The sequence below is a fragment of the Antedon mediterranea genome, chromosome 4, assembly GCF_964355755.1.
Source record: "Antedon mediterranea chromosome 4, ecAntMedi1.1, whole genome shotgun sequence".
NCBI lineage: Eukaryota > Metazoa > Echinodermata > Crinoidea > Comatulida > Antedonidae > Antedon > Antedon mediterranea.
This window is the reverse complement of record NC_092673.1, coordinates 29805676-29818171: the sequence shown is the minus strand read 5'-3', so window position 1 is coordinate 29818171 and position 12496 is coordinate 29805676. Positions and strand designations below refer to the sequence as shown.

Sequence of the window (12496 nt, the reverse complement as noted above, 5' to 3'; positions counted from 1 at the left end):
GCATCATTATCATCATCATCATCATCGTCGTAGTCATCATTTTCACCATCATCGTCGTAATAAATTATCGTCATCACCGTCATCATCACCATCATTATTATCATCGTAATGTCATAATCATCGTAATGTCATAGTCATCGTCGTCATCATTATCATCGGAATGTCATCATCATTGTCATTATCACCATCATCGTAATGTCATCATCATTGTCATTATCACCATCATCGTAATGTCATCATCGTTGTCATTATCACCATCATCGTAATGTCATCATCATCATTGTCATCATCACCATCATCGTAATTTCATAATTATCATTGTCATCACCATCATCATCGTTATCATCGTCGTCATCACCATCATTTTCATCATCATCATCATCATCGTAATTTCATCAGTATCATCGTCATCATCACCATCATCATCGTAATGCCATCATCATCATTTTCATCATCATCACCATCGTCGTAATGTCATCATTATCATCGTCATCACCATCATCATCGTCATAGTCGTCGTCATCATCGTCATCATCATCATCGTTGTAATATCATCATCATCGTCGTAATGTCATTATCATCGTCATCACCATCATCATCGTCGTAATGTCATCATATCATCGCTATCATCATCATCATCGTAATATCATCATTATCGGGTCTGTATGGTGAATTACCGTATGTCTTACTGATCATCATCTTTGCCGAAGTTAAGGACACGCGATCATACCATAATGTACTTTTACGACGCATTTCTCCCTTTCTCCCCAATTAGTGTCCAATCGTAAGTAATCTTATCGGTTAACAAACCGAGAGTGAGAATAATTAAAAAGCGAATATTTCATCAATTTATACTTGTTAATAATTTGGCAATGGTCTGTCTCATTCAATCAATCGTGTCTTAATTTAAGGTTGCTTTAGGACAAATTACCAGATCCATTATGATTCCAATTAATCTTCCCTGATTCAATCAAACAAGGATATATTTTCGTGCGCGCTTGACTATCTCACACCATTAAGCTGTTTTCCCACTACGCGAGTTAAAGGTGTAACCAATCACAGCTCGTTCGATTCGCGCGTATTGTTCACTTAAGCTTGGTTCCCACTAAGGACACAACGCAAGGACATAGTAGACGCAACGCAAGCGAGTTGACCAATGACAAGCGACAGTTCGAATAATTCATCGATTGTGATTGGTCAAATGAGATGTTGCATATTGGGGTCTGTAAATCGAACAACGTTGCTTTTCGGCTTTGTGTTCGAATTATGCACATTTTAATATTATGGATAAGATGACTAATATTCATGATCAGTCTAGTCTTTTGACGTGAAAAGTGCACGAAACATAGCCAGAGGGTTTAATATGATGTACGTCTCCCGATGGGAAAAGTACATGACCACGATCAGGGAGAATAAAACAATTTGTACAAGTGTATTCAATTGATGGTAATGAATATCTTGAGAATGCATTGTTAAAATAACATTCGGCAGGCGATCAATTGTGGATGGCGGGTGTAGTAAATTGCCTTTGTCGTAATAAGAGTGATTTTTGCGAGATTGTGAAATCAATAGTTCAGGTCCCTTCTTATAAATATGAATCATACGGATTTAGTTATTTCTTGTATAGATTCTGCGTGGATTACGTTTTCTTTACCGCATTGAAAAGAACACAATCACTATTGAATAGCTCACACACACAACCCACTGTCGACGAATACAGATACACAACACCTGGTGAGCTTTTTACTTCGACAACAAACAATTTAATATCTTCAATTTTTAAAAACAATATTACATTCATTAACAAAATGGCAGCTGACTTCTCGGGAAAATACCAACTCTGCAAAAGCGACAACTTTGATGAATATATGGTGAAGATGGGTGTTAACGAAAACGTCCGCAAAACAGCGGTAGTAATGTCCCCAACGTGCGACATTCAACAGTCTGGTGACAATTTTGTAATTAAAATGGTGGTACCGGTTCTTGGAGTGCACATTCAGAAGTTTAGTGTTGGTGAACCGTTTGATGATATCTCGCCAACGTGTGAGAAACGCGTCGTAATCGTTAACTGGATGGGCCGTAATAAGCTAGTGTTTGAAGATGTTGATCCGAATCAGAATAAACCACATCGAATTATCAGAGAAATTCTAGAGTCTGGCGATATGATGGTACAATGTATTAAAGATGACGTCAAGTGTACGCGCATCTTCAAAAAGATTTGAAAGGACTGTACTGTAAACAACATTTGTGGAAAGTATTCACTATTTGTTATTGTATTAAATTTGGTGAAAGGCTTTTTTGAAATATTGGATAGTTAAGTGAATAAAAATGCTCATTGTTAAAAATGCTGCGCACGTTAAATTTATTGAATGAAAGACACTTTAGGAGTACTTGGTAGGCTGTTTTAAGAAAGAATGTCTCGTTTAAAAATGTTTCAACAAAATTAGAAGGACAATAGTTTAAATAGTGAACTACTACACTGACGCCTGCAGAATTGAATGTTGTTTGAGCAAATGTGCGTGACTACTGTGTATGAGTCATGTGCTACCGAACTATACATTGTCGTCTGCTCGAGATAAATGTTATTTTATTAAAATTCATCAAAACATCGATTTGTAGCCTAATTTGTATAATGGTTTTTGCAGCAATAATTTGATAATTGGAACAAATTCAATTGAAAAAGCGTTAAATAAATCGGCATTATAAAGGTAGCGTATTATGTACAATTTTCGTTTGTAACAAATGAGATGTCGTTAAATCGTTTGTGACGCAAAATGCGTTTACTGATTATTTTCGGCGTTAACTTTTGACTCGTAAACTCATTTGCCAACCTGGATTTAGCGATATAAACGAAACGAACAGTATGATCTCATTAATTGTTTACCGATAAGCAGCTCACAAACTGTACATGTATTTTAATGTTTGGTATAATAGGCTTCGAAATGACGTACTAAACATAAATACAGTATTAAACAAACATGTTTTTAAAGATATATTAACTATTGGAGTAATCTGAAAGATTCCACAACCAATCGTTGTCATCGGTCATCTTCAAGGTACATTTAACTAAAACTCCAACCAAATGTGTTCTCAAAGTCAACTAAGTAACTGTTAAAGTTCACCTAATGAATTTACTTTATTTATTTAATAGATACTTAACAGTATCTAAAATGGTGGTATTTTTATAGCGTAACTGTTTATCTTATTTCTGAGTGGTCAAACGTCCTCTCTTTTTAGTTGATCAAAAACCAAGGTTAAAGCTCTGTCTACACTATCAAACTAGTTTGATAACAAAAAGTGTGACGTGCCCAAATATGGTAGTGATATGTCCAACTATGGTAGTGATATGACATCATCATGTCTATATATGGGCATATTACATTTGTTTGTCACATAATAGTTTGATAGTGTAGACAAAGATTAAGTTGCACTATTTCTTGACTTGATTTTAAAGTAGGCCTACTGTACTGTGTGTGTAACAGTGGATTTGAACCGAGGACCCTGGGAATGATAAACAAGAATGTTAACCAATCAAGACACTGCATTTTTACGTCGGTTTAATATATTGTGTAGTTAAGCTTGTGATTGGCCAACTCACTTGCGTTGCGTGTACGTCCGCGTGCATTATTGCGTCCAAGCGGGAACCAATCATATACTTTCAATAGTACTGTAGTAACAAATACTTCGAACTTTTTGCACGAAATGATTGTATAGTAATTATAGTGTTCATTATTGTTATCGACGTAATATAAATATTCCTTCAAAGGTTATTAATTTACATGGCGTCAATGTACTAATGCACGCTCGTTTTCTCGTGCAATGTTACGTCCTAAGGTGATTATAGGGAAATCTTGTATTTATCCCCGATAGTTGTAAACGTTCGTGGCTACACAGAAAGGATGGATGAGTGGGTTATCAGCTTCTGGATTATTTGGCACATTCTCAAATTATGACCTAGATTTCGGATAAATACAGTCCACGATAAATCGGAAACGTTCACGATAAACCGGAAATATTGAAGGTTAAGTTTACAATCGAAAATATTGTAGTTTATTTAGATAGTTGAAATTGAAAGTGTAATATAAAATGAAGTTTGCAAATCGATATTGTTTATTGTATTTAAATTAATATTAGTAATGCCATTTATTAAAAAGTATATCAGGTATATTAGTATTAACGTACATTAACTTGTTTAAAAAAAATTAACGCTTACAACAGTCGCTTTGAAGAGAATATATAAAATACGAAAACGAGAATTCTGAAAAGGGGACAAACATCAGCCAGGGAAGAGTAATTTAACTCTTCCCTGAATACACAAGTACATAAAGATTATTATTGAATATTAATTAAATTGTAAATGGAAAGCACCTGACGGCTTATAATCATTATTGTAGGCAGCGCAGGTGGATGTACTTTGTACAAGAAATGAGATAATGTCCTTTATTGTGACTTGTTGTGTGAACATTCAATTATTACTTAATAACTACAATTGTAAAATGTTATCTGTGATAATAAATTAATACTTGAATAAGATGAATGTTAATTTGTAGTTGTAAATAAAAATTAATAGCACTTCATCTTGTATTTGATTTTTTTATTAAATTACATAAAAAGATAATTGAATCTTCCAGCTTTATTGAAAATGATACAACAATTTTTTAGAATTGCCTACTAAATGGTTTAAAACCATTTCATATTTACATTTTATACATTATTATATAAATATAGGCAATGTATATCAAGTGTACATTTATAATATAAAGCTCTGTCTACACTATCAAACTTTATGTGAAAAAAATGAGATGTACCCATATATGGACATGATGATGTCGTATCACTACCATATTTGGGCACATCACACTTTGTTGTCAAACTAGTTTGATAGTGTAGACAGAGCTTGACAGATATTTATATGAGTGAAAATGCGTTGTTTGCCACCAACTCAGCTATTGGTTTGTACCTCATTATATGCTGTGACCCTCTTTCAAAGTCAACAACATCTGCCCTGTGAACGAAAACAATAAAGATAATAAAACAAATAGAAAAACTGCAACAAGTTAGCTAAAAGCCTTTAAAAAGAATAAATTTGGTTATTTTGCTTAATAGGACACCATCCTTCAGATGAGATGTTAAACTCTCTACACACTTACAAATGAAACACCATGCAATCTTTAGTAATAAATAATAAAATAAATACATTCACATTAACAGACACCTACTGTCAAGTATTTGGAATGTCCAGAGGTTAATATATATTTTATAGTCACTTAAATCTCTGTCTACACTCTCAAATTAGTTTGAAAAAAGTGTAGTGTGCCCAAATATGGTAGTGATATGACATCATGTCCATATACGGGCACATCACATTTCCTTGTCACATAATACGAGGAATTTCTTCATTGTTTTGAGCGAGGCTGAGTAGGGCCCTGAGTAGGGCCCTAGCTGGGCCTAGCTAGGATTTTCGGTCGGCGAATATAAAGGGCGCGTGAAAATGTTGGGGTTTACAGTATAGGCACATCACAATTTTTGGTCACATAAAATTTAATAGTGTAGACAGAGCTTTCTTTGATCAATACAATGATGACATTGTATTGCTAACTTACTGTTGTTCATCTGTTTCAGCTTCCACAAGGACTTGATCCTGAGCTTCATTAACTCGCAGAAAAACATAAGAATCCATATTTGGTTTTGGAGCAAAAACTATAGAAGCAGACAATAAAAATATGTTAATATTTAAACCTAACAGCTTAAAACAACATGGAAATCATAATAATTGTTTCAAGTAATTGTTTCTTACCTGTTTTTTCTTTTTCTAGACCTTGTAAATTTGGAGGTGCATGGTTTAATACAACTGATTTGAAATGCAATTCTTGACTTTCAGAAAATCTAAAAGAAATAAACAAAAAGTATGTTAAAGCAGTTCTTCCTGTGGGCAGAATGGTGTGCAAGTGATGTTATATGTTGTAATAGTAGAATAACATTTCATTGATTGAATCTCCATCTCCAATACAGAAATGACATTATTAAGAAAACCCCTCACTCTTTAGCATACGTCATCTCCTCGGGTGACAAACACGATGGCTCATCCTCTTTACGCTTCCTCTCGTTTTCCAGTATGTGTTCTACATATTCTTCTATCTGTTAACAAAAAATTTACATAAAGCTCTGTTTACACTATCTAACTAGTTTAACAAAAAAAGTGTGATATGCCCAAATATGGTAGTACTGTAATATGACATCATCATGTTCAAATACTGTATATGCACATCATGTTCATATCACATTTTTTAGAGCTTAAGAGATACAATATGAAAGAACATCATTAAGAACAAAGATTACTTACCTTTTGAAGTCGTATTCTAAGGTAACTGCTAATCACATATCTTATTCGATCAATCTGAAATAAATATCCATTGTATATTATTTCCGATTTTTCTTACTATACAATAGCACTAATTGTTCCCAGTCAATTCTCCCTGTACTGGACTAATATCTCAAAAATCAATTCCAATGTGTTTTATCAATAAATAATAGTAATACAGAATTGAGGACCCTTTGGTTTTGGAAGAATTCACGGTACCAAAAATAAATCATTAAGTTAACATTACTACAACATTTGCACACAATTTTTTTTATCATTGTATATGATTCATGAATATTTATACCTCTATTCTATGAAGAATAATCCTAAAATCTTCCTTTTTACAGCTTTTAATATTATCTTCCATATGCTTTAATTGTTCCAGCATACATTCCACTAATTCTATTTTTGTTTCCAGCAATTCAGGAGCAAATTTTTCGTTTTGCCATGCCTAAAAATATAAAGAAAATTATAAATATTTGTATGTATTATAATAAAATATATTATTATCATAAAATAAAAATGGAAGAACATTAAAGGTAAAGTTAAGCTAGGCTAGATCTCTAGCTGGCAGGCCTAGGAGACCCCCTATAGGCCTAGCTAGGTAGGAGGCTAAGTAGTCTGTCTATTCTTTCTACTAGCTAGGCTAGCTCTAGCCTACCCCTCTCTCTCTCTCTATCTCACTAGCCTAGCCTACAATTTGTCTCTAAAGCCGAGGCATACTTCTTTTAATTTTGTAAGTAAATCTGCCGCTGTCATCTCAACTTCTTCATCTTCTTCATCACTAAGATTTTCATCAAAATCATCATCAGATATGTTTACCATTATCAATTTTTATTAATTAATACAGTATTCGGGGAGAAAGAGGAAGAACTGTGTTTGTTATTGTTGAGTTTCGCGCGCGAAATACGATGATCTTTACACTGAAAGTCGTCTTCAATTATAATAATAAAGTACCTTATTATTTTTTTTAATGCCTTCAAACACACTCAAGTAACATTTTTAAAATGTTGAATATGCTAAATAAGAACTTTATGCATTTTTTAAAGATGAATTTGATCATTAAAGACATGCTAAAAGTGGAATAAATTGTTTGTTTTGAGAATGATTTTCATTCTTTTTAGTGTCACTTCCTAAAAAAACACGAAAGAGATTTTCACAAAAAAAAAAACAACAACCAAGAAAAAATGGCGTCGAGTCGGGTAAGAGGAACGATTTCGACGCCAAATACCGAAGGAATGTCTGATGCTAACAAGGAACTCTTTGAAGCCTGTAGAAATGGAGATATTGTTAGAGTTAAAAAAGTAGTTAATTCGTCCAATGCTAATGCTAAAGATACGGCAGGACGTAAAAGTACACCGCTTCATTTCGCTGCAGGTTAGGCCCTCTCCTCTACGTTTCTATTCATTAGACCGTATAGATAGGGGCCTAGAGGCCTTGCTTGTACGACTGACTAGGCCTAGCTACTGTAGGCCTAGGCTAGTCTATAAAGTTTTCTTGGTTTTATATTTTTAATATTTATTTAAATTTAAGATTTATTTTATAAATTGGTTGGAAGGTAAACCTAGTATAAATAAGATGTGACTGATTTCAATCGAATCGAATAATTTATGTGTGGAAATTGATTGAATTGAATACCTATTATATTAGTTACTAGGGCCTAGGCCTAGGCCTAAATAGTTTTGATCATGATGTACATTTTTGGAAATGGAAAAAATGTAAATATTGTTTGGCCTAGTAGTAGGCCTAGTAATGAAGAAAGATGCAATTATACAAACATATGATTTGACCAAATTGTACATTTTTTTACTATTAGTATATGAATATTTATGTAAAAGTAGATGTATTATTAAATTTATATATAATTTATTTATTATACCTTCTATAGCTAATAAAATACTCACTTGCTGACATTTGGCATTGAGACTTTTAAAACCTTATTATTTTAAGGTTGATTATGATTTGATTACCTACTTTTGAAATCTTTCTTTTTTTGTGATTGTTTTCAGCAAATACTTGATTCCACTAATTAAAGAATCATCAATAAACACGATTTATGTTATTTTTGTAGGTTTTGGAAGAAAAGATGTTGTAGAGTATTTATTATTATCCGGAGCCAATGTGCATTCGCGCGATGATGGTGGCTTAATCCCGCTACATAATGCTTGCTCATTCGGCCACGCTGAAGTGGTCAGTCTTCTACTTAAGCATGGAGCTGATGGAAACTCAAGAGATAATTGGAATTATACGCCACTGCATGAAGCGGCCATCAAGGGCAAAGTTGACGTTTGCATAGGTATACCCAAATTGTTAAACTTTTTCAGTAAATTTAGAATATGTTTCTCTGCAAGTGTAAATCTATTTATACACTATGAAACTTTATGTGCCAAAAAAATGTGATATTCCCAAATATGGTAGTGATGATACAGTAGTATTGACAGAGCTTAACTGTCAACTTGGTATAGGTATTATAAAGATGTTTTTCGAAAAAATATACAATTTAATTGATCTGCTATACAATATTAAATAATAAGAAAAAATTTAAATAAAAAAATTACCACTTTACAGTACACTCAACTGGTTTTAGTTTCAAAAAACATTTTCATTTTTTGAAAATCTATGAACTATGCTTGAACCAAGATACTCATACAACAATACAATAAACATTCTTTTTTCCTAGACTCTCTTCTTTCTGTTATTTTAAGCAAAACTTCAGTCTTAACACAACGTTTCTTTATAATTGCATTTGTGTTCTAATATAAAGCTCTGTCTACACTATCAAACTTTTTTGTGACAAAAAAATCTGATGTGCCAATATATGGACATGATGATGTCATATCACTGCCAATATATTTGGGAATATCACTACCATATTCGGGCATATCACTTTTTTTGTCAAAAAAGTTTGATATTGTAGACAGAGCTTAATACAAAACAATAAATAACATAAAAACCGAATACTTTTAAGGAAATAAGACACATGACAATGAAGATAATGAATGTTGTATTGCTGTTAATGTACCTTCACTTTTGATTCTAAATCAATTGTTTAATTCACAGTTTAGGCATTTATTTCGCAACGCACAGAAAAGTGAAAATTACAAACAAGAAAAAAATACATATGTTTGCAGAAAAATTCCTATCAAGTACCAAATGCCCTTGAGAGATAGTCTAAGGTCAAGGATTCTCTCAACAAAAAGCTTCATTAGTATTTTTTCTAACCAAATGAGATACAAAAACAGTTTATATAATGCGTCAAATCACTATTATTATGCTAACTTTAAAGTGAATAAACAAGAAATGACATTCTTCATGATTTTTCAATTTAATGGATTATACCTCTTAACCTTGATACTTAAGTGAACATTACTTCATGTTATATTATTATGACTAAATATTTATTTGGGTTAAGGTTGCCATTAATAAAATGTCACTTTACTATGTGAAATTGAACATTAATGTTTATTTATTTCATATTAAACCATTAGTGACTGCTTGCAGAATGTGCGATTGATAGAGGGAGCCATCATTTATGAAAGAGAGCCATTCTGACATTGCGATGCCATGTGATGCACATGCCATCTACAGTAAAGTTCTGTCTACACTATCAAAGTTTTGACAAAAAATGTGATGTGCCCATTCAGTATATGGACATGATGATGTCATGATATCACTAGCATATTTGGGCATATCACTACCATATTTCGGCACATCACACTGTTTTTTGTCAAACTATTTTGATAGTATAGACAGAGCTTAAAGATTAACATTTTAGTAAAAACAACTTAAAGATGTATTGTCCCTTGAAACACACAAAAATGAAGGTCAAAATATTCTAAATTTAAAGTGGCCATATCAAAGTAATATTAAAGTTATTCACTTTAAGTCGAAAATTTAAGCCAAAAACAACAAGTTTTCGTAATTAACAGATAAATTAGTTTGATTATATTTCATCTGGAAAATCGTCACGAGCGAAAGTAAACAAAGATTTCAAACCATGAGTACGCATTATGCATATGCTAAATTAGGATTGTTTACAACTCGTCACGGTTAAGAAGGTATTTTCACACAGATCATGAGGAAGTTTTATGATTATGCATACAGAGTAGCCAAACAAGCGCATTTTATTATGGGATACGTTTGGATTGAAAACTTTGACTGGAAGTCAAAGTTATTTTTTTAACACAAAAACGTCTGTATTTCAGAAAAAAAATTTTTTTTTCGAAAAATTTTTGGTGATAGTTAATAACTATTATGATACTTCAAAATGACCCACCTTTTTTCAAAATCTTTTATTTTTTATTTTTTGGGAATTAGTCAAAGGGACAATACATCTTTAAATTTATTTGAATTTCTTAGAAATTCTTTCTATTTGCACTTTCCTAATAATTTGTTATACAGTATTTAAAGTTTCTGATCTCATTATTGTACAATACTGTAAGTCTGTAAGTTTACAATGTATCTGGAGTTCAATAACATTACATTAACTTGAAAGCACAATTTTATTTATTATTCATTTATCTGAATTATTCAAAGCACATATTGAATTAACTCCCAGCCATTTATCAATAATGAATTCACATTGGAATTGGCTGGAGGAAAAAAAACCAATTAAATACCCAAATATAAAATCATGCATGCTAATTATTATTGACCCCTTCTTTTTGTTTAGTTTTATTACAAAATGGTGCTGATTCCACGATCCGAAACACAGATGGCAAAACAGCGCTTGACCTTGCCGATCCAATGGCCAAGTCGGTGTTGACAGGTGACTATAAGAAAGATGAACTGCTCGAGGCGGCACGCAGCGGCAACGAGGAAAAGTTGATGTCGTTGTTAACGCCATTGAATGTTAATTGTCATGCAAGTGACGGCAGAAAGGTGAGCTCTTTATTTGCGATTGCGATTTTATGTTTCATGTTTTTGTGTTTTATTCATTGATTCATATTTATTTTGACGAAGGGACATAACATACAGCTAAATATAAATTGGAAAAGCTGACTGCCTTTTTCCCTTTCGCATACAATTGAGTTTCTAGTAAGTGTAGTGGAGTTGAAGCTTGGCTGTTTACATACTTGCTTCCAAACCCAAGGTCCAGGGTTCAATTCTGACCTACAGTAGTTCAAGGGTCGTAATTCATGACTCTCTTTAACTCCCTAAGCCTCAAGACTGTTATAAATTTACTATCTTTATCCAACGAGTTGCTTGATTTTGGAGATGCGTATGAAATTTAAAAAAACTACTTAATTTAATTGTAAACGTAATTAAATTGTTGACATTATTTTAGTCGACACCACTACACCTTGCCGCAGGATATAACCGAACTAGGATTGTACAACTGATGCTGAACCACGGTGCTGATGTACACGCTAAGGATAAAGGGTAAGAAATCAACTTTCCCAAGCCAAACACCCTACAGCTGGGGCAAAACAGATTATTAATTTGTACAATAGTTTGACAGTGTTTTTTTTATATTATACAGTAACTACTCCGTACTATAACAGTAACACCATATAAAAAATAGAAATTTAATCAGTAATTTGCCATTTATTATCTTAAAAATATTTAAAAAAAAACGTTTTTGTACACAATAGCATGCATATTTTTAGGGAACTTTCAGGCCCATTTAAGTGTCCCCCTAACAGACGTGGTATCCTCTGAACACTGTAATAATTTTTTTTGTATTTTAACTATGTTATCCTTTTCATTTCAGTGGGCTTGTACCTCTGCACAATGCCTGTTCATATGGTCATTTTGAAGTCACTGAGTTGCTCATTAAGTATGGTGCTTGTGTGAATGCTATGGATCTGTGGCAGTTCACACCATTGCATGAAGCAGCTTCTAAATCAAGGTTAGTCGTATACTTCTATTAATAATAATAATAATTGTCTTTTGTATAGTGCTTAACCAAAATAAAATTTTCTCTTCCACAAGACTCGAAACAAGGTGGAAATTACGTCATTTCATATGATATTCAAAAGAGATAGGTTTTCAGCAATTGTTTGAAGATGGCAATATGATTGACTTCTTTTCATTCATACTAAATTCCCTTTATTAGATTTTACTAAATTCATATCTTTCTTTGTTATATATTACTCATCACTCAATTAGCGATGGCTACCATAAACGACTAAA

The 12496-nt window shown here is 32.7% G+C and overlaps 3 protein-coding genes across 3 annotated transcripts in view; 2 read left to right on the top strand and 1 right to left on the bottom strand.

The window, feature by feature from the left end:
• The first annotated feature begins 869 nt into the window (after window positions 1-869).
• LOC140047231 (cellular retinoic acid-binding protein 2-like) lies at window positions 870-4532 on the top strand. The gene has a single exon (XM_072092122.1). It carries the CDS (start codon window positions 1506-1508, stop codon window positions 2220-2222), a length of 717 nt encoding a protein of 238 aa, XP_071948223.1. The 5' UTR covers window positions 870-1505; the 3' UTR covers window positions 2223-4532.
• Window positions 4533-4635: 103 nt separating this feature from the next.
• On the bottom strand, window positions 4636-7253 carry LOC140047229 (DNA replication complex GINS protein SLD5-like). Its single transcript, XM_072092120.1, has 7 exons — window positions 7085-7253; window positions 6666-6812; window positions 6344-6397; window positions 6041-6138; window positions 5798-5886; window positions 5604-5700; window positions 4636-5005 (listed from the first exon to the last, which is right to left on the bottom strand). The coding sequence occupies exons 1-7, from the start codon at window positions 7184-7186 to the stop codon at window positions 4909-4911; spliced, it is 684 nt and encodes a 227-aa protein (XP_071948221.1). The 5' UTR covers window positions 7187-7253; the 3' UTR covers window positions 4636-4908.
• Window positions 7254-7557: 304 nt separating this feature from the next.
• The window catches only part of LOC140047219 (poly [ADP-ribose] polymerase tankyrase-1-like), a 31023-nt gene continuing 26084 nt past the window's right edge, over window positions 7558-12496 (top strand). The window contains exons 1-5 of the mRNA XM_072092106.1: window positions 7558-7738; window positions 8433-8657; window positions 11034-11242; window positions 11649-11743; window positions 12075-12212. Of these exons, the coding sequence (XP_071948207.1) occupies window positions 7600-7738; window positions 8433-8657; window positions 11034-11242; window positions 11649-11743; window positions 12075-12212 (806 nt within the window). The 5' untranslated portion in view covers window positions 7558-7599. The remainder of the gene's footprint in view (window positions 7739-8432; window positions 8658-11033; window positions 11243-11648; window positions 11744-12074; window positions 12213-12496) is intronic.